This window comes from Trichoderma camerunense, assembly GCF_050948025.1.
Source record: "Trichoderma camerunense strain CBS 138272 chromosome Unknown V8C40scaffold_11, whole genome shotgun sequence".
NCBI lineage: Eukaryota > Fungi > Ascomycota > Sordariomycetes > Hypocreales > Hypocreaceae > Trichoderma > Trichoderma camerunense.
In genome coordinates, this window is record NW_028145359.1 from 615,388 (window position 1) to 643,384 (window position 27,997).

At 47.4% G+C, this 27,997-nt stretch overlaps 9 protein-coding genes across 9 annotated transcripts; 4 read left to right on the forward strand and 5 right to left on the reverse strand.

The window, feature by feature from the left end:
- Nucleotides 1–819: 819 nt before the first annotated feature.
- On the reverse strand, nucleotides 820–3,407 carry V8C40DRAFT_266904 (uncharacterized protein; the record flags this gene model as incomplete). Its single annotated transcript, XM_083219802.1, has 2 exons — nucleotides 820–2,332; nucleotides 2,404–3,407. The coding sequence occupies 2 exons, from the start codon at nucleotides 3,405–3,407 to the stop codon at nucleotides 820–822; spliced, it is 2,517 nt and encodes an 838-aa protein (XP_083072062.1).
- A 147-nt stretch (nucleotides 3,408–3,554) lies between these two features.
- V8C40DRAFT_247943 (S8/S53 family peptidase) lies at nucleotides 3,555–6,656 on the forward strand. Its single transcript, XM_083216433.1, has 3 exons — nucleotides 3,555–4,327; nucleotides 4,508–5,738; nucleotides 5,795–6,656. The coding sequence occupies exons 1-3, from the start codon at nucleotides 3,636–3,638 to the stop codon at nucleotides 6,446–6,448; spliced, it is 2,577 nt and encodes an 858-aa protein (XP_083072063.1). The 5' UTR covers nucleotides 3,555–3,635; the 3' UTR covers nucleotides 6,449–6,656.
- On the reverse strand, nucleotides 6,553–7,887 carry V8C40DRAFT_247944 (uncharacterized protein). Its single transcript, XM_083216434.1, has one exon. It carries the CDS (start codon nucleotides 7,495–7,497, stop codon nucleotides 6,640–6,642), a length of 858 nt encoding a protein of 285 aa, XP_083072064.1. The 5' UTR covers nucleotides 7,498–7,887; the 3' UTR covers nucleotides 6,553–6,639.
- On the forward strand, nucleotides 7,861–10,333 carry V8C40DRAFT_247946 (HET domain-containing protein). The gene is made up of 2 exons (XM_083216435.1): nucleotides 7,861–8,391; nucleotides 8,443–10,333. Exons 1-2 carry the CDS (start codon nucleotides 8,097–8,099, stop codon nucleotides 10,284–10,286), a joined length of 2,139 nt encoding a protein of 712 aa, XP_083072065.1. The 5' UTR covers nucleotides 7,861–8,096; the 3' UTR covers nucleotides 10,287–10,333.
- Nucleotides 10,334–10,561: 228 nt separating this feature from the next.
- Nucleotides 10,562–12,902, reverse strand: V8C40DRAFT_247949 (uncharacterized protein; the record flags this gene model as incomplete). Its single annotated transcript, XM_083216436.1, has 7 exons — nucleotides 12,473–12,902; nucleotides 12,087–12,414; nucleotides 11,824–12,034; nucleotides 11,631–11,774; nucleotides 11,561–11,581; nucleotides 11,482–11,502; nucleotides 10,562–11,421 (listed from the first exon to the last, which is right to left on the reverse strand). Coding segments are annotated over exons 1-7 (1,619 nt in total), but the record flags the coding sequence as incomplete, so codon positions are not given.
- A 478-nt stretch (nucleotides 12,903–13,380) lies between these two features.
- V8C40DRAFT_280086 (ATP-binding protein) lies at nucleotides 13,381–16,510 on the forward strand (the record flags this gene model as incomplete). Its single annotated transcript, XM_083221341.1, has 9 exons — nucleotides 13,381–13,413; nucleotides 13,493–13,607; nucleotides 13,796–14,088; nucleotides 14,128–14,694; nucleotides 14,748–14,849; nucleotides 14,899–15,382; nucleotides 15,436–15,604; nucleotides 15,675–15,748; nucleotides 15,799–16,510. 9 exons carry the CDS (start codon nucleotides 13,381–13,383, stop codon nucleotides 16,233–16,235), a joined length of 2,274 nt encoding a protein of 757 aa, XP_083072067.1. The 3' UTR covers nucleotides 16,236–16,510.
- A 110-nt stretch (nucleotides 16,511–16,620) lies between these two features.
- V8C40DRAFT_280092 (glycoside hydrolase family 18 protein) lies at nucleotides 16,621–21,885 on the reverse strand (the record flags this gene model as incomplete). Its single annotated transcript, XM_083221342.1, has 9 exons — nucleotides 20,294–21,885; nucleotides 19,735–20,226; nucleotides 19,443–19,652; nucleotides 19,267–19,365; nucleotides 18,499–19,186; nucleotides 18,389–18,459; nucleotides 18,077–18,248; nucleotides 17,889–18,015; nucleotides 16,621–17,845 (listed from the first exon to the last, which is right to left on the reverse strand). The coding sequence occupies exons 1-9, from the start codon at nucleotides 21,734–21,736 to the stop codon at nucleotides 16,621–16,623; spliced, it is 4,527 nt and encodes a 1,508-aa protein (XP_083072068.1). The 5' UTR covers nucleotides 21,737–21,885.
- A 1,922-nt stretch (nucleotides 21,886–23,807) lies between these two features.
- V8C40DRAFT_247958 (uncharacterized protein) lies at nucleotides 23,808–25,012 on the reverse strand. The gene has a single exon (XM_083216438.1). It carries the CDS (start codon nucleotides 24,820–24,822, stop codon nucleotides 24,007–24,009), a length of 816 nt encoding a protein of 271 aa, XP_083072069.1. The 5' UTR covers nucleotides 24,823–25,012; the 3' UTR covers nucleotides 23,808–24,006.
- A 1,259-nt stretch (nucleotides 25,013–26,271) lies between these two features.
- V8C40DRAFT_266912 (LysM peptidoglycan-binding domain-containing protein) lies at nucleotides 26,272–27,830 on the forward strand (the record flags this gene model as incomplete). The annotated part of the gene is made up of 3 exons (XM_083219804.1): nucleotides 26,272–26,791; nucleotides 26,880–27,434; nucleotides 27,700–27,830. 3 exons carry the CDS (start codon nucleotides 26,272–26,274, stop codon nucleotides 27,828–27,830), a joined length of 1,206 nt encoding a protein of 401 aa, XP_083072070.1.
- Nucleotides 27,831–27,997: the final 167 nt, after the last annotated feature.

Sequence of the window (27,997 nt, forward strand, 5' to 3'; positions counted from 1 at the left end):
GTTATAGATATAATCGAGTTGCGGTGCCCCTGAACTAAAAGTTGAGCCTCACCCATTCTGAAATACCAGAATTAGGCAGACGTATTGAAAAATGTCTTAAAAGTTCAAGTTTTTAATAAAGCGGATCAAATTTCGATGTGACTCTGAGTTTTGTAACTCTCTCAAATCAAGGTGAATCTCTCTCTCGCGCATTGCAGAATTCGGCCTCTGGGATGGTGACTGAGCATTTATCGGCCATCCGTATAGAAGAGTTAGAACCAAATCGCGATCATCCAAATGCATAATATTATCCTTGAGCAAAAACGCAATTTCATCTCCCTCGTCGCCTTGATTGATTAACGAAGGTTTACCAGACGAAGCTATACGATGAAGATATGCTAATCTCCCGTCATTGCCCATATTTCCTATTGCTGTAGGGCATCATGCAAGGAATTACTGCACAATATTAAAATATGCTTTGCTTTGACTTTCATCACAGTCGCAGCAGGTTGAAGGCAAGTGAAGTGGAGTTTGACCTTTTTCATCTTTATACCTCGCACGTTCAGGGTGTATTTGCTTTCTGTTTCGGGTTGTGGCCTGTCCCGATGCTGTAGTAGCTTTCTTGGGCCAGTGTAGAGGAATTACTTCCCCCATTTCTTCATACGACACATTCCGGTCACCTGGGACAGAAACATCGTTTGCGACAGTAACGAGTACCATATTATCGACCTTCGGTGGCGTATTATCATTTCTTGTGCTCTAATTATGTATCAATTGGGATTTTTTTAGCTGCGCGCACGCCTTCTTAATGGTCTCCATAACATTACTTACCGGATTGGGTTACAGATTTTCAGGACTTAGCTCGAAATGTCTGAGCAATTCGGGATCGTTCAACGTTCGAACCATAGGTATAATTACACTCGAGAGTTTGCCCCCGTCTTTGGTCTTGCGGAGAATGTTGGCCACCTCTAAGGGATAGGCGCTGACAAACTTGAAAAGAGCATCACCGGTCCCCCCAATCACCCGATTTCTAGCGTGAAGAGTCTGTAAGATTGAGGGTTTGCCATCGTCAATTCCTCTGAGATATTGGTCAGGATACGTTTTTATGGCCCATTGGATCAGTGGCATCCTCTCTTGTAGACGCGCGGGAGCTTTAACCAGGTAATGTATAAAGGAGATATCCCCTTCTCCTCCGCTCTTATCCAGGTTACGTAGCTCGGGCTTCACAATCTGGTCGTTGTTGAAATGCTGATCAACGTCTTCAATGGTTGGTTCGCGGTTAAATTTTTTTAAATTGCGTCGTCGTAGTGCCTGAAAAGATTGTTGTACAACAGCGAAAGAATAGTCGACATCGTCAGATGTCACGTCTTCAGAAGGGTCTTCATTTCCTTCATCTGCAAGTGACTGAGTCAGCTGATGCACTGGTTCGAAAATCTCCTGCTGTGGGCTTTGCGGCTGCTGGAGGATTGTTGATGATGCACTCGAAGTCTGGCTGGAGCTCATAGTTATGATTGGCATCTCTAATGGCTCTGCCTCGTTCCATACGCCCCAATCGGTGCCAGTGGATACAGCGATGGAATCGCCACTACTTCGATCACGCTGCGGTTTAGAAGATTTATCCTCATCAGATTCATTGCCGAAGTATTGGTTCGTGAGAAAGTAGTTGCTATATTCAAAGAGCTCGGGATTATCGGGAGCAGAGTGATCCGCTCTATCGTAGTTGGTTAACTGTAGCTCCGGGGGCTCTTTACGTTCATGGACTTCCTTGTTGATCCATAGCTGGATAGCAGTCCAATGACGAATACCTTCTCCTTTGAGTGTCCGGAGATTTCCCGCAGTTAATGGCTGCACATCTTCGGCATTATATATCTGAACATCTTCCGTGTCGCCTCGCTGGAGCTCTTCTGCGTGGCTTGAACTCACTGAAAGATCGAAGCCGCCTGGCGATACATTGAGATTGTGTATAATAGGCTGTGGCCAAGGAAGAGATCGGAGTGCAAACTCGTAGGTGTGCTGCAGGATATGATTGACTAGTTCTGGCGAGTCTTCGACCCCGCACGACAAACACAAAGGACAAGACTTGATTCCCATTTTCTGTACCGCAGACCAAGAGAGGAGGGTTGAGAAAGAGTTTTCCAAGAACTCCTCTTGATGTTTGTCTTGAAGGTGGCCTCCCATACTCTCCATCGTTGGAAAATCCTCCTGCTCTTCACAAAATGGACATTGCCACTGCGGCAGGTGGCTCTTCGTAACGTGAGTTTCCCATTCATCTCGGGTGCAGAAGAGGAGGTGTGGCGTAGGACAATTTTCAGCAATACAAGTATAAGGGCATAAGTCTTCGATTATATGTTGCCTTTAATAGGGTCGTTAGATAGGTCTTAGGATAATAGATAGAAAGATAATGAGGTAGCTAGATATACTTACTTCCATTCCTTTGGATGCCGGAAGATTTCGCCCGGTATGGATTGGCAGCAGCAGGGACATTTTGATATCTTTTGATCAGAAGAGATAAATGGGGCTTTTGGGAAATCGGCATTAGATGCGATGAAAGTGATTTGTGTCTTTGCTATCCCTGGAGCGTATCTATTAGTGGCTGAATCAAACTTAAGAGTACCTTCAGCTGTCGATGCAAGCGAATACCCTGATATTGTCGGTGCTCCAGCATTTTTGCCTCTTATAGCCAGATCCGATGTTGCAATCGGAGTTGAATCTTGAAATTGAGCCACGTCCTGTACTTTGGCGATAGGTTCTTTTTGTAAGAAGCTTCTGATAGGTAAAGAGAGCTGGGCAGCTGAGGGCTGTGCTTGCGGGGTCGTCTGGGCTATAGAGCGTTTTTGTGCCACAAGAAAGTTGTGCCTTCGTCTGAGATTCGCTTGGATGAGACGCTGTTGTAGATCAGATAGTTTAGAGGCATCTAATTCAGTGATAAAATTCCCATTTTCTGTTCTGCGGAAAAGGCCCTCTTCTGTCGGACGAAGAAGAATTATGCACTCAAGATGCTTCCTCAGTTCCTGGTGTTCACTTGAATTAAATGTTTGATTAGCTCTGCGATTTCGCGACGCCTTTCCTGTTCGGCGGATAGCCACGCCAATCAGAGCCAGGTTCTCGAGGACGGAATCAATGTTATGGACGGCCTCGATAAAGTTTATATCAGCATCAGCGAGACTTTCGAGATATTCTAAAGAGTCTGCCAACATCATAAGAACATTCTTTACTAATTTAAGGTCGTTTGTTCTGTTTTGAAGTCTGGAATCGAGCGAGGCTCCAGGTTTTGCCAATGCACCAACACCATCAGCCCAGAGACTGAAATCAGCCAGCCGGTTTTCTAATGGCCCGATGTATCCAGGCCTTTGAGCGGCCAAAAGCCGCTCGAATTTTGAGATACAAGACTGCGTGAGCGCCCGGATTGAGGACGCTATTCGCTCCATGCTGCATTGACGACGGACAGTTGAGCCTGTTTCCCCGTCTTGAAATGGCTGGAGTTGCACTCGTTTCGAATTCGCGGGTTCTTCTCCTCTTTTACATAAGGCATCGAGCGGGGAAATTACGAAATTTCCACTATCCAATGGCGAGTGCAGACAATATGCATGTCTTTCAGGCTTCCACCATGGAATTAACAAACACCTCACTTAGATCTGAACGGCACCTATAACAACATGGCTGAAGAAACCGATATTCCTGATCGCCTAGCATTGCGTGCAATAGAGTTCTCTGAAGAGATATTCAATGCAGTTCGTAAGAGATACTTGAGACCTGCCGACTTGGGTAGTTTCTCCGCAGCTGGCAACGTCGCCACCAAACTCCATGCAATCAGCGAATTTCTTAAATCTCTTCCGCCTTATTGGATTGAGCCCGATGTTGAGCAACTTTGCTACAGGATTTTGCATAGCTTAGATGCCATTTCTCGACTAACTACGGGACCAACACATTCATCTCCGTTCAAGCGGACTTATGCCACAGATATGGAGACAAAGCTTGTATATTTTTTCAAGACGCAGACGGGAAAAAGACAAGAAGTCATGAAAGATTGTGATAACCTCATTGACAAGTTGACCAGGGGCGAAAACGACGTTAAAGGATTACCCACAGGCGTGGCTCAAGATCTAGACACGCCGGATACATCCTTGGATAGCCTCAATGATGGAGCTTTTAATGCACTCCAATCAATCTCCGAGTGCGAATCTTGTCAAATCACATCAATTATTGAAGGGGACTCTGCAATAAAGAGGCATCCCGCACGACTCTGCCTGCACGAACATCGAGATAGTCAAGAATTCCCTACACATGATATGACGATCGTCGTTTCAGCTATGGATATGGCCCTTTGGCAAGAGTTTAATTTAATTGTGTAAGTCTATCCATGACCCATATAGGATAAAGCCGTGGCAATTGTCCGCATGTAACTCAGACAGGCCGTCGCACTCCTTGGCCAAATTAAACGTAAGGTATCGATGAGTTTACTGTCGTTCATGTTAGCTCGGTGTATAGAGTAGTTCAAATGTATTGTCACTAATGACCAATTCTTTAGTCAACCAAGAGGCCTTGCAGATGATGGCCAGCTTTTGACCCGAGGAGGGTTATGCCATATTATCGATCAACAGATTGACGCTGTCGTTTCTCTCTCATTCAAAGACGGTCAAGGTCTCTTCCGGCTCAAACAATCGCAACTCCTACGGCAATTTTTTCAATCTGGGTGTGGAAAATCTTTAAAAGAAGTTTTACGCCACTATAACCTGGAATCGAAGGACAAAGTGACGCTCTCATATGCCATAGCACGATCGTACTGGAAGTACTATAACTCAGAATTGTTAATGCGGACTAAGTGGACGAGCGACAACATTTGGTTCATGCCTGAGGAGGATAACGGAGAAACTAAAGGACAAATACCACTATGCGCCTATCTGTCAATTCCTTCTAGCATTCTCGGCAAGATTGATTCAGCTATTCCAAACGAGGGTCAACTGACGCATCAGTATCCTCGAATATTTGATATAGGCGTATTACTCCTCGAAATTGGTCTTGCCAAGCCTTTTCAACCCCCGCGTCGTCAAAACAAGGTCTCTCAGGCAAACTTTAACCACAAGATGGCAATTAACGAGCTAAGCAATCTAGAAAAAATGACTTGGGATGGCTTCATGAGCAATAAGAAATATTTTGACGGCGTTGTGAAGTTCTGTCTCAAAAGCGAGGACATTGTTTCTTCATCAGAGTATCAGAAACTGGGTGAGAAAGAAAATCTCACCATACGGAGAAGATTTTATAAATATGTCGTCCTCCCACTTGCATGGCTAGCAAAAAAGGGCTTCAGAACGCAAGCTGGGCACACTAAACATGTCAACAGGAAAGCCCATTCTTCTCCTCAGGGAGCACTTTATAACGAGCTTCAGAAATTGGAACCAGGATTCCACAGCGCGACTGTAGTTCCTCAGATGTGGCTAGATAACTTGAAGAGAATTAGTGAGCTGGTGGAGCGCAAACGACGCCAGTGTGCAGTTGCACCCGAGATTCGCGTTGCCATCCTGGATACGGGATTGAATAGAGAATTCCCCGTCTTTCAAGCCAAGGGTGGATTGATGAAAAGCATCATCGAGGAGAGAGATTTTGTTAACCCTAAACCGGTACCCATGACGGATACTTTTGGACACGGGACCTTTATGGCAAGGCTCATTATGGAGTGTGCTCCTGGAGCAGGTATTATAGTTGCGCGTGTTGCGGAAAACACGAATGAGCTTGAAAGCAGCCGAGACAATATAAAAGAGGTGAGTGGTAGGATCACGTCGTTTTCGCTCATGAAGCTTATATCCTGTTTGACAAGGCTATCCTCTGGGCCGGGCAGATTGGCAAAGCCGACATCATCCTCATGTCCTTCGGTTTCCCCCACGATGACCCAGGGATACGCGGGGCTATTGAGCAGGTACAGAAGGACCGTCAAGAAAATATAATTTTCCTAGCTAGTGCTGGGAACTCGTCTATAGAAGATGAGAGTTTCCCTGCTCGCCACCCTGCCGTTATATCGGTCTTCGCTACGAACTGTAACGGAGTCTTTTTGCAATCAAACGCGAGAAGTTCTACCAACAGTGCCGCCGTGCTCGGCACCTTCGGTGACGACATCCCGAGCTCAATTAAAGAAGAATTCAGTAGTACATACCCAAAGGTGTGCGAACCTGGGTCCTCGGTTGCCACGGCAATAATGGCGGGCATAAGTGCCATGATGCTTAAATACACTGCTATCCTACCTTCTTTGGTTCCTCTGCAAGGGTCACCAGCGAGCGCATCAGACGAAAATCTACCGCGGCTCCGAACGACCAAAGGCATGGAGGCAGTACTATATCGACTAGCACCAGAAGATAAGGACCATCCACGGCGTAGGGCTGTGAACCCGATATGGTTCTGGAAGCAGAGAGCATCCGATTTCGATCGATTCACCGCTATTTTCGATACTTTGGCAAGTCTCAACAAAAGATCATAGCAAATGGCGAAGAGTGGCTGGGCGGATCAGCCAAATTTCCATCATCTGAATCGATCATAACGAACTTAATCCATCTTTGTATCTAACGAAGAGTGTAATTTCGAGCGAATAAGAGGTGCATTATTTATAGACTGTAACGAGCCTTTTCAAGATATGCCTTCTGTTATATGTTACATCTTAGTAGTCCGGCGTTATTGCTGAAGTTGACTGTGAAACACTATATAAGAGTCATCGTCTAACCCGTCGAGCCGCTTCTCTTCGTAATCATCCTGTTCTGTGTCCAAATCCTCCCGATACACTGCGCCATCCACCTCAACTATCTCCATTTCGGCCTCTTCAGCTTCAGCTTCACCAGTAAAGAACGCCGTCCTATCAGAAAATAACTCCTCGTCCGCACCTGTACCCTTAGGACGAATCACGTGTAGCCGATATGCAAAAACAATTCCCGGGGATGTCTCGTAGCTAGTGTTTGCCCTATCTTCTGATTTCCCGGCGATAATGGCTCCTAGGACGGCAGGCACAATACCAGCGGGGACAAATCCTGACGCTCCAACAGAAGATGATGTATTCCTCCCCTTTTCTTCTGTGACCGTAAAGCTCTGACGCACCACGCGTAAGCCTGTGATAATGTATACGCGGCGCTTGCCAAAACGCCCGCTGTCGATGTGGTTTTTCACAGCATCGAGTGCCAGGATTGCTTTCAAAGTCTCTGGAGAGAAGGCTCCGTGGTACGTCTGCACCTCATGATCTACGGCGCTGAAAGACTTGTTCTTGTACCATGACACGTCGATCTTGGCGTTTCTGACGTCGAGAAGCTTGGTAAAAAGCTCGAACCCAAAAGAACGAGTCTTCTCGACTGAGAAGCTAACATTTTTCTCGACAATAGACTTGATCTCCGGCAGTGTGATAGCTGGATAAGAGGTGAGAGTGGCGAGGGAGGTGAGAGTGGCGGTTGGCTGTCGAGGGCTGGGGATGATACTGCCGAGCGCAATTTGTCCATCTGGAAGAAAAGTAAAGTCGGGAGGGAGGAACCATGTTTTTCTTGTCATCGTGTTGGGTGGTTGAGAAGGTGGAGTTCTAGCTACCTCAGGTTGGTGAATAAGATGGTGAGAAACGTATTGCAGTCTTCATCAAAAATTTCTCAGTCTAAGATTCTTCTATTTCGTGTACTAGTCTATCTTAATTTTGATTCGCGGTAAATTGAGGGAGTGATTTTTAGGTCGCAATCAGGCTGGCAAGCAACATGACACAGCTTCGGGAAGGATTAGCATCCAGTCTCGATATGTTAGGGATGCGGCTCGGCCCTTACCGCATGTGATCGAAACTACATGTGTCTACCAAACTGCTGTAAGCCTTTCGCTATTAGGGAGTGGCTTATACATCCATGCTTGTATTAAAGACTGTTGCCGCCCAGCAGGAAAGTTGAGGTTCATCTGAAGCTGTTAGGCTAAATCAATACGAGGGTGCCCACTAATTACATAGCCAAGGCATACAATCCAGGCAGAAGCCCGACTAAAAGAATATTACTCAGGCCAACCTCACCGAGATAAGATCGATGATTCGATCGCAAAAAGGCTGTAACCATTGCAACTCGACGCATGTAATATTATTCTACCCCTTACTTTGCTAACAAGGCTCATGCTACTCAATGGCGAACTGTGAAGTCTGCAATGATCTCAAGCAAAAGAGATCGGGAGTGAGGCTCGCCATCGAGTTTACATCCAGCGAATTAGATCAATCAGCACTTGTCAAAAAATGCCAATTCTGTTCTATTATGCGACAGGGGATTCTTCTTATGCAAGATGAAACTTGGTCATTTGCGACAGATGTCTCTACTGTCAATGGCTATGCCTTCTCCGGCGATACCCTCTTCTTGGAAATCTCCTTCCGCAAGGAAAAGCGAAAGCCAAGGGTCGTGATCGAATTCTTCACTGACAACGCTCGTAAGAACTATTCAGTCATGCAATAATGCCTTATGCTAATGAATAATTTAGACCCAGATCCGATGCTAAAGAAAGTCTTCTGGTCAAGACCGACTCGCAATGGCCACCCCATATCCAAACAAGCAATAGCGTGGGTGAAAGCAAAAGTTGAGGAGTGTGACAATGATCATCTATGCCATTCTTCAGAGCTCTCTCCCTTGCCAGACAGGGTTCTCTCACTCGAAGCTTCTACTGAAGGCAACATCACGGTCAGGCTCACCGAACCGGACAACGCTCTGGGCAAATACGCTACTTTGAGTCACCGTTGGAGCTTGGATCACAACTTCATTACCACCATCGACAATCTTGGTGATAGAAAAGAGGGAATACTGTGGGAAGAGCTTCCGAAAACGTTCCAGGACGCCGTTTGGTTCTGCTTGGAGCTCAACATTCCCTACCTCTGGATTGACGCGCTTTGCATTGTCCAAGACGATCCGATTGATTGGGAAGTTCAATCCGCAAAAATGGCCGACATTTACCATCAGTCATGTCTCACACTGGCTGCAACTTGGTCTGACTCCAATTCGTCTGGATGCTTCCCAACTCAGGCAGATGAATACGCCGAGCACTCATTGGAAGTTATAAATTCGGCTCAAGACAACTTCTCGCTCAAAGTTCGCCGTAAGCTTCCCCATTGGGCCACCAATCCAACGGCGATGCCAACACGGGACAATCCGCTGCTCTCCAGAGCCTGGGTATTCCAAGAACGAGTGTTGTCGCCAAGAGTCCTTCATTTCTGCCTACGGGAGATGATTTGGGAGTGTTGTGAACACACAATTTGTGAATGCGGAGGGTTATCGAACAGTCTCAATCTAAAGTCATTATTCGCGATTGCGTCACAGCTAAAAATCAGCAATGACCAGCCCGAAAGCGAAAGTGAAAGTGAAAGCAGAGAGGACGCTGTACAATCTGTGATCTCACAAGTGAATGAGCGACAGTCAATTGGAAGACTCGATCCGGATTTTGATGAGGTCAATGACCAGCTTGATACTCGAGAACAGAGACTCAGAGCATCAAGGGAGGATGCTTTGAAGACTTATAATTTACAAATGAAAGAAATACTTGTGCCCGTCAAACAGTGGCATGGTCTCGTCGAACACTACTCTAAGCTAAAACTGACGAAACAGACTGATCGTCTTCCTGCGCTATCAGGTCTTGCACATCGCATGGCTCCTTTCCTTGGCGATTATCACGCAGGGCTATGGAGGTCATCCCTATTTCTCGATCTTGCTTGGGCAGCCGACAAACCTTCAAGTCATCTGAACCGCTTTCAGGAATACATTGGCCCTTCTTGGTCATGGGTGTCTGTAAATTCAGGCGTTCGCTATTTGGACGCAGAAGACATTTGGCTCTCACCCGAACAGAACCATGTCCGTAATACGGACCGTTCCTGGCAAAACTCATCCTACCGACAGCCAATAATTCGTTCGGTTGAAGTCAAGACCAAAGGTAAGAACTACTATGGCGAAGTTTCCTCTGCCACCTTGGTTGTTTCAGGTCTTTTACGCTCAGCCACCTTGGTTATCAACCCAGCCTTCCTATCGCCAAGGGATATGACCACCTTTGAACTGGAGATAGGGCTTTCTGAAGCGTCTTCGTGCAAAGTACCGTCCGTAAGATTACCGTTTTCAGCAGATTATTTGCCCAATGAGCGAATTAGACGCGAGCCAGGGGGACTTTATCTCTTTGCACTCTTCCCAAGGGTATGTCTTGTTTTGTCTGATACGCGCCTGCGGAGGGAAGGTTTGAAGGTTTACCAACGCGTCGGGATTGTTCAGTTGACCGAGCACCTTGAATCAAGGTATGGAATTGACTGGTTACATGGCGCACAACACTGTGATATTATGATGGTTTAGCTCAAAAAAAATACATACCACCATAGGTAGCAGTGAATCCAAGGTCCCGTCAAGCTTTTTTCTTCAGTTTAATATCTTCTATTTCATGCATTCCAAGACTTTAAATTTAGCGGCATACAATACCTACGCTATTGGGTGTTTACTAATTCCATCCTCGCCATGATTAAGGGCCACTGCTGCCTTTAAGACAGAACTGGAGTATATCAGCTACACAGATTGAGTAGAACTCTAATCCAAACTCCAAGAGAAGTATTATCGCAACTATAAGATACTTAATCATATTATCTACATACTTAACTAATTAAGCGTTGTTTGTATGTATCAACAATAACACTAGACTGGTTACTTGCTCCGAATTCGTCGTGCTGCTCTTCCACTTTCCAATCATACCCATTAACAATAGCAAGAATCCTTATTCGAATAGTAGTATTTTCAAGCAGATAGACCAATGCCTTTATTAACCTTTTCTGGTGCTTTGCTTTTGTGCTTGATTTGCATTGATCTACACGATCAAGGATAATCCATACCGTTTTATTCTGGTTAACCATCTTCAGAATCCTCACAGCTGCCTTTCGGAGAAGTGTATCAGCTACGTCGCTGTAATCATGCAAAGTATGTTTTGATCCTCCGGTTTCAGTCGCTTTCTGGTACTTCTGGATTTCTGCGTGTAATTCTGCATACTGCGTATCATCCTGTAAAGCCTCATTGGTTTGTCTTAGTAACTGAAATAAAATGCACCAGAGGACTTGAGAGAATGAATCATGATCGCGTTGCCCAAGAATGTAGAAAGCGTATACTTTATTATCATGCGATCCTCTCAGATTTTTGATTGTATCCAGCGCAAAGGGAGAGAGCCAGCACATCCCGGAGTAAATGTCGTGGTTATATCCTGCCAAAATCAGTGTGCATGAATGTTCAGAATATTGCCATTGGCGTATTTTCGGGTTATTTTTGAAGGCTTCAAGCCGAGACCCTTTCATAACCTCTAATAAAGAACATTGCTGATCAAAATATGCATCGGTATTACGGTGATACCTCTGAAGCAGTTCCCATTCATACTCCTGAGAGTATATTTCGAGATGTAGTAGCTTCTGGATCGCCAGCAGACGATCGTTATCACGCCCTATCTGCAGTTCTGAAATGTTTATGAGTACAATACCAAGCATATCATATGGGCGCTATTGAGTAAGCTTACTTTCTATTTGTTCTTGAAGGCCTTTGGATATTTATGAGTTGATAATTGCGGGAAGTTTCACCATGTAGAGGGAACTTACGTTTAATTTCTTCCATCTGGTCTATGGCCGACGTCAGCATGTGCCCTCTGGAATGGAGGAAGGGACTAACCAAGATTAATTTGTTTTATTCTATCGACGTTTTTGCTTAATAGCTCTTCGCTGGTATATCTCACATCCACGAGAGACCTTTGGACCTCAGATGCTCGATCTTCCAAAGAATGTGAAAAGCTCCAGGTAGATCTAAGCCATCGCCCTGAACGAATAAGCGGATGCCATTAGTATAGGATGATAAAGATACTGACTCATGCTTCCACTAGAGTAAAATCTTGTAGCTTCTATGCAAAAACTCATGAAGCTTTTATAAGCCTGGACAATTTTGGACTGTAGTTGCTGATCAAGCTCATGATCGTCGTCATAAATATGCCGAAATACTTCTAGTCCAGCGGTTCTGTCTCTGATTTGAAGTAGTGTATCATATATGCTAGCCTCTAATTTGGCTCGGTTTCTGATAACCTGAGAAGTTTGGTTAGTTTAATTTGACATGAATAATGGCAAAGTTTCATACGGTAAACAAAAAAGAGATTACTCCAATGGCCATTCCACCATACGGCGCGCCAAAGTCTTGTACGAGCTGCACGATAGGGTTCTTGTGCTGTAAGACATCGTAGGCAGATTCTGCAAACTGCTGAGCTCTTCGAGCTGTAAGCCTAACTCCATGCTCATGGCTCGCTTCGAATTTGCCTCTTGAATCGATGGCCAGATTCCACTGTTTTATAAACGCGGGAACGCTGTCAATCTGCAAAGCGTATTTCTCTTCTTCCGAGAATTGACTGTGTTTGTTGATAAAGGCGTAAAGCTGTTTCTGTTCTTCATCTGTCTTTTGTATCACAGCCCTGAAACGCAAGTTAATTATAAGTATGCACAAAGAAGCCTTTGTGTATTGTGGCGTACATATCCCTGTTGCTAAATCCCCTTTTTGCTTTCGATGGGATGTTTTCTTGATCCATTTCCAAAGACGGCCTAGCAGAATTGGGTGGAGCAATCAGGTATGGCAATGTAGAAGAAGCTTGGATACGAAATGGAGATGCTATCTCAAATCTGCCAAATAGAAAACAATTCCTAAATCAGAGGCTCGAATCTGGGACCTCATGTACTTGTCTGTGGCCTTCAAGAACATGCGTGGCTTAGTATATGTAAGCAAAGCCACTGATTTATATTACCAGTTACCTTTGTCTTTCAGCCGCGCGCTATGGCAGCGTCATCATAGGCCACTAGTAGAAAAACTGCCGGGAAAGTACCTTGTATAAGCTGTGTTTTTTAACTCTTGGAAAGAAGGGAATTAAATCGCGCAGAAAAGCTGCGATCCTGGCGTATCTCTGTTCTCCAGGTCAGTGAAGGATTCACATATACCACATATTCCTGCGGCTGATATAAATTGAGGGGTCAAGTAATACAGCCAACACGCATACAAGCTGCACCGGCGATGGCCTATTTTGGCTGTCCAACTTCGCGTACGGAGTACCATTACATCCATCTGCCGCATAAGCGCCAGGGCCCCGCCAAATCATCACCGAAGCTTTGTTCCATTGGTCTACTATTAATACATTTAATATAATTCAGCGGCAAATGTAACACAAACAAATCCCAACCCAATTCAATTGCATAGGTAGTTTGTTACGCGAAGATGCTTAGCCAGTCGATGCCTCCACCAATAGATGTATACCTATATATATGTAATCTTAGTTCCTAAGGCGCAACGCAAACAAAGATCCTCCAGCCTGTCCAGCCGCATTTTCTTTTGTACTAATCGAGACAATACTCAACGATCTAGTGGAGATAATTGCATTTGTATCTCCATCATGGCTTTCTCTGTGGATGCGGACCCGGCGTCCGTAAGTGATCCTCTTGTCAGTACTAGCTATATAGTATCCAAATCGTCCTCGTTACTAAATCAGAAAAAAAATTATTAAGGATCTGGGATCGAAATTGATGACCCTCGAGAGACGACTAGAAGAAATGGAGAAGAAATACCAGTCCCTTCTCAATACAACTAAGCAAAATACAAAAGAGTCTGAAGCAAAAGATCGTGACACGGCGGAGGCATGAACACACACACACCCATCTCCAACCACACCCACAATAGTGCTAATAAGACTTCAAAATAACTGTAGGAACAAATTGACACTGTTAATTCCGAGACGAAAACTGAGATTCACAGTGTAAGTTGGTGATCAAACTCATCTACCACAATGCTCTAATATATCCCCTAGGAAGAGGCCAGTCCAAACACTAGAGTCAAAATTATCAAAGCAGTGAAAGATCCGGAGACAGGCGAACGTGTTGAACGCCCAGATGATTCTCAAAACACAAAGCTAGATGATAGGAACAACTTCGCCTTCATCCTGAAGAAAACAATGCATAACAAGTTCTCTAGTCAAGAAGACACCTCTGAGATTGATATAGTCAACCTGAAACTATGGGAGCTCTTGAAGGAACATCTTGGTAGTCATCCCTTTCACTACTTCCGCGGGTCGCCTGTCACACTCTTTTCTCCTTATGAAGCTATCGTATATGAGTGAGATATACTGGTAAATGCCGCAGCACAGCCTCCAAAGGATGACGAAGATAAGCAAGCGCGAGAAGATTTGAGAATTCTCTTGGATGTTATCTCTGGTGGTTCTTGCGGTGATGCTAAACTGGATAAATATTTCAAAGTACGAGATTTGTCTTTGAAGGAATCGACTGTTCAGTTTGACGACCTATGGACGATATTCCCCCCTGGAATGTTGGTTTATGGCAAACCTTTCCAGGGCCAAGATCAAGTGTTTGTTGTTCGAGACATTAAAACTAACTGGCCAGAGCGCGATGACCGTCCACAACAATACTTGCCTTGGAGGCTAGATTGTTGGACGTACGATTGGACTGGCCTCAAATTTCAGAGAACTGCCTTCACACTCTTATTTGAACCATTTGAGGGCCACAAGCCCATCAAAGCTCTACCATACTATCCCTTCAAACTCAAGGTTGATGAAGATAAGTCAATCGAGAATGTGTTAATTGAGCGTGGCAAGAGATTTCGATCTCTATGCACCGCAAAAGAAGGATCGCAGCTTTTCGAGTATAGCGGCCAAACTATCTTTGGAAAGAAAGGATTCTCCGGATTGGGCGATGATGTGAGTTGCCTTAGTGATTATATTATAAGTGCTATATTTAACTTAATTACTAGGATGACGGTGATACCCGATCGAGAGCTATGGGGTTGGAGTTTGGCCACCTTCCGAGAAGTCGTCGCGGCCCCATGGAGTCCGCTGGCATGAAATCTTCCTTTGTAAGTCATGGCATCCTAACAGCCCTGGTGATTCTAACGGTCATTGTAGGTGAACAGCAGAGTTATGGTCGACCATCTATCATACTTCCAATATGGTCCTCCAATTGGTCGTAATGGGGACCTAGAGCCAAGTTCTGGCAGTGCGGACTGTGTGTGCGCTGATTGCCAACAGAATGAGGGCTTAGCCATCAAGTACAGGACTCGGTTCGACAAAACGGAAGTTCAGGGGAACGAAATATGGGAAGATGAACAATACATGATCTGCCCTCCTCGTGTTCTTGGCTATGTCCTTGAGGAGAAACTATGGGCACAGCTTCAAACGACCCTTGTCAAGGATATTCCATTCGATAGTAAACAGGATGCTTGGCACAACCGACTACATCTTGACGACGATGGAGAGAAAAAAGAATTGCTCTTCAATCTTGTACGCAGCCATATTTCAGAAACAAATCAAGCGAAGAGAACTAGAGACGCTCTCGAAGTTGACGACATTATTCCAGGAAAGGGGAAGGGCCTGGTTATCCTTTTATACGGTATGAATCACTACAATAATTGGAATTTTGTGCTGACTAGACAATGTGCGAAGGCCCGCCCGGAGTTGGGAAAACGTCAACAGCGGAAACTATCGCTCTTTCCACTCGCAAACCTCTCTTTTCTATTAGTGTGGCCGACGTCGGGACTAAAGCGTGGCGTGTAGAGTCTAATCTGTCCAGAATATTCTCCTTAGCAACCACATGGCAAGCAATCCTGTTAATGTGAGTGATGACAACCCAGCTATCCTCCATCTTCACTTCCCTCTTAACACTAACAATAATGGCTATCTAGTGACGAAGCCGATGTCTTCTTGGAAAGTCGAGGAAGAGGTGGCATATCCACGGACAGAAATGCCCTGGTTTCGGGTAAATGAGGCTCCCTAGAATGAGCGTATCCTCTGGCTGATATTATCTAGTGTTTCTTCGAGTCCTTGAGTATTACCAAGGAATCATGTTTCTGACAACAAACCAAATCGCCCAGTTTGATGTTGCCATTCCATCTCGGATCCACGTTTCTATCCAATACAACAGTCTCAAGCCGAAACAGATGAAGAATATCTTTAGTGGTTTTCTTGACCCCCTTGATGACAAAGGGCTGGTTGATAACTATAAAGAGATCAAGGAATGGCTCAACGACGACGTGTATGATATCGGATTTGATGGTCGACAGATCCGTAATATTGTCACTGCTTCGTTAGGATTGGCCCGCGCGGAGCAGAAATATAACGGCGGCAATGGCAAGCTCAAGAAGAGTCATTTGAAGGCTATTGCTAACAACTCCCGCTCATTCAAAACGGACTTTACAGTACAATATGACCGGTATATTAACAGCCAGGAAAGGTTAATCCGCTAGTTGAAAGTGGAGCATTTGATTCATCTGCAAGGGTTCAAAAGGAAACATATACAACCATAGGTAGTGGAGAATTTGTGGTCCCGTCAAGCACTTCTCTTGAGTGCAATGGATGTCTTCCATTCTTGACATCCTATAGCTCCAAGCCTGTAGTCAAAAAGAACTGGCCTTTTTTTACAAATAGACGATATTTTTTTCCTGTTTATATATTCCTATTTAATCCACACAGCCGTTCATTCGCACTCGAATGCTTCCTTTCAGGTATTATGCTTCCAGGCCTCTGACATTACCTGATATATACATTTAATTTAATATTTTTGTCAATACCTGACAAGGAAAAAAAACAGATAGTATAGCAGTTTCTAGCACAATTGTCTACTAGATAATACTAATACAGCCCCCACTCAACGTACTGACTACCCGCATCACCAGCACACTCCATATATCCTTTCGCGCCGACTTGACCGCCACCGCCATACAGTGCGATTGACTGAGTAATGATGTTAACGATATCTTGACTGCCAGTTTGGTAAGTGACATCGCCAGTCACGCCGCTGTTGTCGACGCCAAAGTGGCAGGAGCCGAACGAAGCAATGTCACGCTGCGAGCCGATGCCAGTGTTCCACGAGCCGCTGGTGCCCTGGATGTTCTTGATGATGGTCTGGCAGTCGGACACCGTCGGCGAGGCAGAGCTGGTCTGGTCCACGTAGGTGTAGCTGCTGCACTTGGTCACGCCCTGTAGCGGATTGCATGGGTATCCTGGGGCGGTGGCGTTGGACTGCGAGGGATTCGTCCACGAGGCCCAGGCAACTTGGGGGCTGCACACCGGGAGAGTGATGTAGCCGGGCGTTGTGATGTCCTGGTTTGCGAGGTCTTGGAGAGTCTGCGAGTCCGCCGGGTTGGCGGCAGGCGCCCCGTTGGTATTGCCGTTGGCGACGTATGTTCTCACGGATCCCGCAATGAGGTCAGACAGAGTGATACCTCCCCATTTCGAGCCGAGGCTGTCCAGTCCCGTTGGAGCAGTGAAGAGGGAATCAGTACACGGTGGTGGTGGTGGATCAACGGTGTCAACAGTAAGCGCAATATCCTCGCCAGTACAGCCATGATAATCGCCGGCGGCAGAGACCAGATAGTACAGATTGCCATTGAAGCATGAATAAGTGGCCTCCGCGGTGTCGTTGCTCATGTACTGGCTCAGAGGGTTCACCGTGCCGCAGGGATAGCCCGAGTCGACAACGAAGGCAGCAGCACCAGAGACGGTCCAAATGGCCGGGATGGCGAACCCGAACAAGGCCCTTTCCACGTATTTCTCAAGGCTCTGGTATGTGCTGTTGAAAGGGTCGTTTTGCAACGGGGAAGAGCCATCACACTCTATGAGATTACCATTACCAATCAGGGTCCCGAGGAGAGCGATGGATGCTTCTGATCCATTGAATAAGGCAGCGAGCTGATTTTCGACGATGGTAGTCCAGCCAACAATCGCTTCTCCCATAGTTTCGCTGAAGGAGGACTGAGACCGTGCTGACCAATGCGTTCTGCAAATAAATTTGATCAGCCAATTGCTCTCGCCGATATCAATACAGAACAAAGCGTAGACTGCCGTGAAGGACATCCTGATTCGATGATGTTTCAATGAAAAGGGATGATGGCACTTACTCTCCACCGTCATCGAGTGTAATGGTAATGATGGCGGCTCCGAACGCGAGGGTCGCATAGGTAATATCTTTGACCGTGTCGGCGGCGGCTTCTCCTAGAGCTTGAAGAGCTGGCAGAGCTCCAAAGACTATGAGGAAATTAGCAGTTGCGGATGTGATGACTGAGGAAGCAATGGCTGTTTGACTCACCTCCGTCGAAGAATGGCGCGGCGATTGCAGTAAGGCCGAGACCTACAAGGTTGGTCAAGATCAGCTCCCACTCGGGGTCCTCTTCCGGAGGCACCGGTGCGAAGGTGTTCTCAAAGTCCGTGAGTGCGTTGTCGATGTACTTTGAAGAAGCATCACCGATAGCGGTGTAGAACTGGGTGTAGATCTAAATTATGGGTTCATGTCAGCTACTCTCATCATGCCGGCAACAGCACTTCAACGATATCTCTCTTCCCCTCTCTCCCTCTCTACTACATTATACCATCTTTATCTCACACGAGGAGGGACGCTTACCTCGTTGATGATCACAAAAGAATTATACACCAGATAGCCCGCGACGCCGGAACCACCATTGTCGCCGGTGCCTTGAATAGAGTAACAAGTTACAGTCTGGTCACAATTGCTCGGAGCGATTCTTCCACAGTCCACCTCTTCGGAGCTGTGGAATGTGTTCATGACGGACAAGCTGAAGGTAGTCTTGTTGCTATCATACTGGTTCCAAACTGCGATGGCGTCACTCCAAGCGTCGTTGCAGTCCAACTGCGACCAGCGCTGGGAGCAACCCATAAACAGCGCTCCTTGCACAGCGGGGTCACTACAGGTCAGTTTAGTCCAGTTGCCGTGACGGGTGCCTTCTTCAGAGGGGTCTGTCCCCAAGAGGACGTCGCTGATCAGGATACCCCAGTTCGAGACGGTGTAGGGAGGATCATTGTACTCTTGCAGATCGGTAGCCCAGTCAGTCGTGCCACCCATCGCCAGGCCCTTGTAAAGCGATGCTCGCGAGGCCTTGATGCCGTTGCTCATCCAGCCGACCCATTGAATGTCGTCGTAGACAAGAATATTGGTGTTGCTAGTTGGGTCGATGAAGTTCTGGTTGACCCGGCTAGAGTTGGCCAGGATTTCCTGGATCTCGGCATTGGAGATGTAACCCGCGGTTTGAGTACAAATACCAGGTGCAGCTTGCGAGTCATCAGCTGAGCCCAGGAATGTGCAATCTGGCCCATAACAGCCCGCTTCAGCCATGGCGAATGATCGTCCGTAGCTGGTCGTGCCGACCACCACCTTGTTAGAGGGGACACCGGCTTTGGTAATCTGTCGACGCAAGAGTTTGCATTAGCGATGGAGAATAAAAGGGTCTCCAATAGTAACGCGGCCGCTCCAACATAACTCACCATGACCAACGCGCCGATTGTTTCGGTAAGGTTCACGTCCGTACGTAAACAGTTGCCAGTTGGGCAACCAAGCTGTGACCACGCATTCTGAGAATCCCACTATACAGGAAGAAGAGAACTCGACGTCAGTTTCCCATGTCGCAAAATTGCACCCGAGGTCAAGAGGGTCATCATACCTGTCCATGCAGATCGTACGTCATGTATATGATGTAGTCCAGGAGCGGAGCCATCTTCTCGATGGGAAAGCCCTGTAGATACCAGTATGACGCCGGAGCGGCAATTGTGATTTCTTTGCTGGGAAGAAGATTCCTCAGGATGGCGAGAAAGGCGAGGTAGTTCGTACCATCGCTAGTACTAGCCGGAGGGATGCCAGGGATATCCGGTGCCTAGAACGAACAGGGGGGGGAAGACTGTTAGCAATTTACAAAGACAAAGCGCAGAGTAAGCAAAGGGGGTAAATGTTCGTACCCCTGGATACTCCCAGTCAATGTTGACACCATCGAGATCATTATCGTTGATGAAGTTGGCAATATTAGTTGCCATGGTTAAACGATTGGCGGCGGTGACGCCCTCACGAAAGATGTTGTAAGTGCTGGGGTTGGTGGAAAAGTCCCAACCGCCGATAGACAAGATACGCTTTGCGCCCACGATCCGCCGAAACTCGTTGAATTCATAGAGAGTTGTGTCGTTGGGAATCTGGACCACATAGGACGGGGTAAGCACACCGAAAGCAAAATAGATGTGTGTGTAAGCATCAACATTGATCTGAGAGACGTCCTGGAAGAGGCAGGACCGCTGCAAATTGAATCCCTCGTAGAAGCCAATGCTCCTAAACGTCGCAGGAGGACTGCTCAGAACGATATTGGTGCCGCAATTGGAAATACAGCCATTGGTGTTTTTAGCCGCGGTTCCAGGGGCGCCCGTGCCAGTGTTGGTGCAGAAATCAGCCGTCGTACCGCACTGAGACTATCGTTAGCAACATGATGGACTGAATTGAGGAGTTGTGGCAAGGAACCGCTGTACTTACTTGGCCCCATACATCGCAGCAAGCATTCAGAGGACATGGGTTGAGCGTGGAGATGTTCGTTCCACTGGGGGGAGTCGGCGTGCCAGGGACCTGTGGCCCACAGAGAGCATTGGAGACAGGCGCCGGCATTGGCGGGTTACCCTTACTTAAACAGATGATGTTGTTTGCAAAGAGGGGGCGGTTGCAGCCACCCCAAGCCCAGGTGTTGTTGTTGAAGTTGCCAAGTTCAGTCACCGTGAGGCTGTATGTCGCGGCAATGGTGTTACAGTCGTCATTCGGCTGGATGGTGTAAGTCGCGCAAGTGCCATCGGCTTGGGGCGGGGGAGCATAGTTGGGCAATGTGCCAGCTGAACAGCAGACGTGTTCGCCCGGCTGGAGCGAGGAGCACTCGTTTGAGGCGGGATTGTATTGGGTGAACTGAGCCGAGGTGATGCCACATCGCTGCGCTAAGGAGCCACAGCCATCACCATACACGACTTGGATGGTGGTACAGTTGGCACGCGGTGTGAGTGCTCTGTGTCCAACAGAGGCGGCATTGCCATGGGTCAAGGAAGAATTGTTGCTGGTGATGTTGGTGGAGGGAGTGAATAGGGGCGTCACGAGGGGGATGGTGCCCGTGGCGTTCTGGACGACGGGGAATGTCAAGCATTCCGCCTTCGACCATGACTTGAGGGCATCCTGTACCGCAGCAAAAGTTCCATTGCCAGTGGCTATCAAGCCGAAAATGTGATGCGAAGTCTGGCCAGGTTGGCAAAATTGCATCGCTACCTGGGCAGAATGGCTAGCGCTGGATGTGGCGATGGAGTTTTCCAAGTACGCCAGAGCGATGTTCCCGATGCCCCGGTTCTGCAGACCTTGGCCGATATAGAGGCCAACCGAGGTTGAGCCAAAGCTGGCGAAGAGAATGGTCGGATGGTCCGTGGCACCGAATCCTTTGGACAGATAATGGCGGATCTGGGTGGTGATTGTGGCAAGGGAAGTTGAGACGATAGAGCCAGGAGCTGAAGGCCAGGATCCAATCTCATATGTGCCATTCACGAGGACTGGGGCTTTTGCTGACTGCGAGCTGAGACTCGAAGTGTTGGCCGGCAAGTTTGCCCAGTCCGGGCCGAAAGAAGTGCAGGCATAGATGCGGTGAACTTCATCAGCATCATCGACTGGGTCGAGGAAGGAGAAGGAGTAGAAGATGGACTCTTGGCACAAGGCAAACTGATTAAAGTTGCGGTATAGAGACCAGTTGGCAGGGTTGGGCCCCGTCACGGCACATCTTGCTGGACAAGCACTGGATCTGCCTTGATAACCCGGGCTCGCAGGTAGCCTAAGGGGCGTCGTTATCGCGGAAGATGTGCCAACGAAGAAGGACAATGAGGCAAGTGTCATGTATAGGAAGGCAAGGAAAGTGTCGCGCGGCCGAGGCCACGCGGAAGAGTTGGACAGCGGCATTGAATTATGCACGTATCGTGGCTAGGAAAAAGAAGAGCAGATGCCAAGATGGCAAAGCAGATGATGGGCTGGACTAGCCCCGTGGGAGATGGGTAATTGCTGCCGTAGATTTTATACTGTTTGATGCTTGATCATGTTGTAACCCAATGTGCAACCTATGAGCTGCTAGTTGGAATAAAATGTAGAATATGTCTCCTTGACTGGCTATTAGCAGATGATTTATAAGGCCAAATCTGACATTTCAACCGGGCATAAAGAAAAAGAGTCGTAGTTTTACTATACCTCGAGGTCAGCAACTGCAGAAGTAAGATTGTATATATGCTCGCAAAGAGAATGAAACAAAGTGAAAGTGTCGAGTACCGTATGGGTACAGAGGAATCTATTCCTTTTGTAAAGGGTTTTCCGAATGCTTGTATGAATCACAAGACTCAAATATAACGAGTGGTGTAAACTTATTAAGACTGTATCATAGCTGGTCTTTTACAGACTTTGAAGAACTATATATTGATTTCAGAAACTCCCCTGGAAGCATATTGCACACCCATTGGAAGCAATCTTGGATAAAGGATGACTCGTATGATCGGAGAAGTTGCTTATAGCAGGTGTTCTCCGAGAAGACCGCCGTATGAAAGTCATGCCTATCCGCATGCAGACCATTGTGTATAGCTGCCTATAGGTGGAATAGAACACAGAAGGGGTCATCTCTGCCGTGATAGCCGTATAGCAGAGGAAAATGAAAGAAAACTCTTCTCAAGATTAACAAATTTAGAAATTGTCCACGACCAACAGCTTCACAACCAACAGCTTCACGGCCAACAGACATAACAAAGACCACAGGAGACCCACGCAAGAGGTTCGGCGTTTAGTGATGCGGGCAATAGTTAATGCCCAGGGATCAATCGCCAAGGAGCGGGAAGCAAGCCGGGGGCCCGATCGGAATGCGGCACGGCGATTATGAAAAAGAGAAAAGAAAAAAGACAGGGGCAACGTCGAGGGGCCAGAAGCAGATAAAACTTTCACTAGGAGTTTCAATTCAAGAGAGGTAAAAGATGCCGCCCAAATTTACCACTCTATAGACCGCTTCACATACCGTTCAAGTTAGAAACAGATATACTATCACTAGATTGTATAAGAGAAAAGGTTGCCAGTAAAGGAACAGGATTGGCGCATTCAGCTGCAATGAGAAGATTGAACCCGGTAATAACCAATAGAGCCGACGACTCCATGGCAATTCAGTAAAGCCTAATAGACAATCGAAGAGGATCCATGGAGAAACTTCATTTTGATTCCGGTGTTGGTGCGTTTGGCAACGCAAAGCCGAGGCATCGTGGGCCTGAATGACTCGCTCCCAGAGGGGTACAACGTTGCACTCACTAGACGCATCCCGCGGCACATCGGCGGATTGGCTACTGGCGGAATATACATGGTATAAACGCTAGGATGAGGCTGAAACGGCAGAGTGGCCAAATTGGTTTTCCTCATGGCCTTGTTCAACATGATCAGATCAGACCATTGGGATGGCCGCAGAGTCTTGGTTGCTACAAATGGCGTCCATATCGGCAAGGATGTGCTGACAAGGGTACACTAGAGTTTAAATCTTAGCTTCAGAACACGGCTTTTTCAGCGGTTTCCTCTTCGGTGACGGGGAATTATCCATGATACTTCCTGCGGAGATTAGCCTGCTTGGTCGAAGACTTTTTGTCGGTGGAGTGGCCAGGGGATAATAGTCAGTCGCTCCTATCATCGGAGAGCGCTGATGAAGAAATTTCAGCTTGCAATTGATACCATGTTGAGAATTGGTCATCTATGTATGCTTTTTTGACAATGATGGCTCTCTTAAACTATCACAACGATCCGCATGAAATGAGCCCGCATAGGTCTATCCAGTTGTTCAGGCTAGATCCAAGGATTTACGGTAAATTATGTGGGGGATCTACATACTATAGTCAACGCTAGAAAATCTTTTCCCTAACCGGCTTTTTCTCTACATACTAACAACCTTAACAAGTCTTGGCAGGATCTGTTGATGATGGACGTTCGTACAATGAGGGCGCAATACGAGTAAATAATACCAAAGATTGAACAGCTTCATCTTGTATATCACATGTATGTTGCCATAATTTCAATACAAGGAGAGGAAGAAGATGAAGATGAGGAGGAGGAGTGTTAAAATATATCATCATCAAAGGCCAGCTAATTGCTACTTATAAAAGAAAGAAAAAGACCCGTGCCCGTCTTTCAATCAACCATGTAGAGCGCATGCATCTACCTCATGCAAGATGGACCAGGGCACCCAATGCAGCCAGCAGCGTGAGCAATATCGACGCCGCTACCACGCGAGGATCGGCTGCTGAAGGTTGACCGGGAGGCGGGCGCGGATCCAGGCAGGTGAGATTAGAACTGTAAGAGGAGCAGATAGCGCCTGTGTCTCTAGCCCAGGCGGATAGACTGGATGCAGCTGCAGAGTCGATTGTCGCCGCACATGGGTTGGTGGTTGGGCTGGGACCAAAATCATCACATTCCCCGGGAGAGGTTATGTTGAATGCTTGAGCCTGTGCGGTGCCACAAACATCAGAGGATGTAGCCGCCTCAAGATCGATTGCCTTTCCAGACTTGCTGACGGTGAAGACGGTGGTGAAGTTTTCGCTATGCGTTGGCTGTGGCGTTAGCCCGTTGCAACCGTTGTACTGCACGTACCAGGCGAGAGTCCAGACGCCCTCTGGGTAAGAAATGGTGTTGACAGCATCGCTGATCAGATACGGGTTCTTGGGCGTGGATCTCGCCGTAGTCACATCGCCGGCCACATCAAAACCACCAAGGCCGATAGATCCGGGCGACCCCATGTTGTTGCCCTCCCACATGCGCCACTGGATTGAAACGCCCAGCGGGACAGCCAGAGATGAGTTCTGAACTGCAAAGACCACAGGCATCAGCCAGCTCGGAGCGTAAGTCTCATTGCGAGGGAATAGCAAGTCCACTTCAAGAGTAGCAGGAAGGGTGGGAGAAGTGCTCTTGGCACCCATTGCAGTCATCAAGCTGGCCAACAGCGCGGCGAAGGCGAAGCGAACGTGGCTGGAAGCGCCCATGATGGATGATGAGAACGCTTGAGGTTGAAGGGTATAGAATGAACGAAATGGCGGGTAGCCCGCACTGATTAGCTGATTGCCCAAGGGTAAGAAAAGAGCGAAAAGAAGAGAATGCTGAGTTTGAGGGGGAAGACCATGGGGAAGAGAATAAGGAAGAAGAAAGCAACACCCATGGCGGTGCGGGTGGTGATGTCGAGATGGCCGTGTCGTTCGAGTCAGCGGCGGCAGTTAGTTCCAACTACAGAATACAAAGTAGTACACGTACAAAAGATCCTTCTCTGGGGGCCTTCAGCTGCACCAATACTCTGTGTGAAAGGCACGATTTTCCGGGAAAGACGGCACGGCACGCAGGAACCGTTTTATGTTGTTGGTTCACCCCTGTCTGATACCCTCTTGATCCTCCGGGACTTTGGTCCCCCACTGGTCGGTCTAATTGCAAACCAGATCCGCTAATTAGCTTCCCACAGATATTCTCCTCCAACCCCATAGCTTTATACCGGTTAAAGCAAGTCAAAAGAGAAGGCAATCCACGCAGTATTTACCAGTCAATCTAGCAGAGCAGTTACATTAACTCTATTGATATCGACCGCGCTACATCATCGCAACTGTATATTTGTACAAAACACGGCTGTATTCGGTAGAATAGCCTGGACGAATGAGAAAGCAGTGAAGTCCGCGGGAGAACATAAACAAGCTTTGCGCCTTTTTACTTTACTCTAACACCCCTGCTAGGAAGACAACTCGGTCGATATTGTATAGATTGCTATTTACAGACCATCCAACGTCTGTTGGTTCCCCCATGTTCTTTCTTTCCACCGAAGTTGGACCCAACAACTCTGCACTATACAAACATACGATGTAAGTTTGCCGTTTCCAGTGAGTTCATTGACCCATATGAAGAGAAAGACGGCTCTGGTGGCGACCTTTACTTACCACAAGTGGCAGGAGAGCCGTAGCAAGAACCCGAGTGTGGTATGTAACGTTGAAGACTTTTGGTTTTCTTGCCTGACCAACAGCAGCTGAATGTGGATTTGATAGCAGATGTGGCCAACAGGATGGACATCTCCGTTGCTTGACTCAGGAGAAAGGTTCTATCGTGGAGTGCTTCACGCTCTAGGCCCGACGAGACCTCAGCACATCTCTTCGGACTGTCGCAACTTCTTTCTATCTCCACGGACCTCTAATCCGCGTGCGGCATATACTCCATGCTATAGGAATCATGGCATGACATAGTATACTGCGTGCTGCGATGGATGCAACTTCCAGCCTCAACCGTGCCAAGACTCTCCAGGTGCGCTCTGGGTACAAAAGGGCCGTCTGTCATGCCCTTTTCTCTCGATAAGACAAGGCACTGCATCCTCTTCTCAACAGTCGTCTTCAGCATCACTCTGGTAACTTCTGAGTTGCTCTCCATCGTCATCTGTCCTTGGACAAGCATCAGCAATCATGATGGCGCCAACTCCCCTCAAGGCTGGCCTCCTCCTCCTCTCTCAGCTACACCTGACTCGGGCCATGATACTGGCCCCCCGTCAACAGGTCACTTGTAGCTTTGCAACCGCCGCCAGTTCTGGAGATACCTGTGACTCCTTTGCTTCTGAATGGGGCTTGACCGAGCAGACTTTTGAGTCTCTTAACCCAGGCGTCTCCTGCCCCAACCTCGTGGCCGGTCAGAACTATTGCGTGGTCGGCACAGTTTCATCTGCGCCGCCCCCGAGCTCCTCGTCTCAGTCGAGCACGAGCTCTTCGTCTTCGGCTCTGCCGGCCAAGACCTCCTCCACTCTCGTCACCTCCACGCGTGTGTCGACCACGTCGTCATCAACGACTTCAGACCAGCCGCAGCAGACGGGCACCGCCGCCAATTGTAACAAGTTTTACTTAGTTCAGCCTGGCGACTCGTGCCCTGCTATTGAAAGCGAGTTTGGCATCAGTATGAGCCAATTCATTACCTGGAACCCATCAGTTAACACAGGTATGTCCCATTCTATGTTCTAAATAACTGTGCTCGCCAAGATGAAAAAAAGAAGAGTAAGACACCGAGTTGCTAACACATTCTACAGGCTGTACAAACATCATCGCCGGCTACTACTACTGTGTCGGCGTCCCCGGCGCCTCCAAAGTAACCACCACCACGTCGACCAAAACCACCGGCAACGGCATCAGTACGCCCACGCCCATCCAGACCGGCATGACCACCAGTTGCAACAAGTTCTATCTTGTCCAGTCCGGCGACTCCTGTGCCGTCATCGCCACAACCTACAACGTCCCCCTCGCAACCTTTTACTCCTGGAATCCTGCTGTCGGCTCGTCCTGCGCGACCCTTGACGTCGGCTATTACGTCTGTGTCGATGCCATCGGCTACACGCCGCCGAAGACTACGACCACGACCACCAAGAAGACTTCAACAACCTCGTCGGGCAACGGCATTACCACGCCAACGCCCTTTGAGACGGGAATGGTGAACAACTGTAAGAAGTTCTACCTCGTCAAGTCTGGCGACTCATGCGCCACTATTGCTACTAGCCAAAAAACGACGGCTGCCAACATTGAGAAGTGGAATCCAGGCGTCGGTTCCACCTGCACGACTCTGTGGCTAGGCGATTACATTTGCGTCGGTGTGTAAATACATGAGCTCGATTGTATTGTAGCAAGTAGTAGAGCGTATAGTTGTAGATTATATGAGTAATGGAAAACAATGATTTTATGAGAGTAAGGGAATAGGCAAATTGCCGTGAACTGTTAGCTACAATACATGAGTTTTTGGAGTTTCGCAATAAAACGCCAATTGCTTTCTATAAATTAGTAAAGTGAGCATGCTTTTTGGAGTTGATAACCGGTAGCAAGTTCATATAGCATTATGGAGTACTAATATTGCTTCAGTTGCAAACGAGCGCATACACGGCCATGAAAGTGTCGTTGACAACGATGGCGTGAGGATTCATTACTGGTCATACGGCTCTGGACCTCTCCTGGTTTTACAACACGGTTTCCCAGACAGAGAGGCGGCCTAGAACACTTTTCAAGTCCAAGAATTCGCAAAGAAATACACCGTTGTGACTCCCACACTACGCGGATATCCACCCAGCAATGTCCCACCAGAAAACGAAGACTATGCTGCTGCCGCCTATGTTTCGGACATCTTGGAGGTCTAGAACCTCAATGGTTCATTAACAATAGA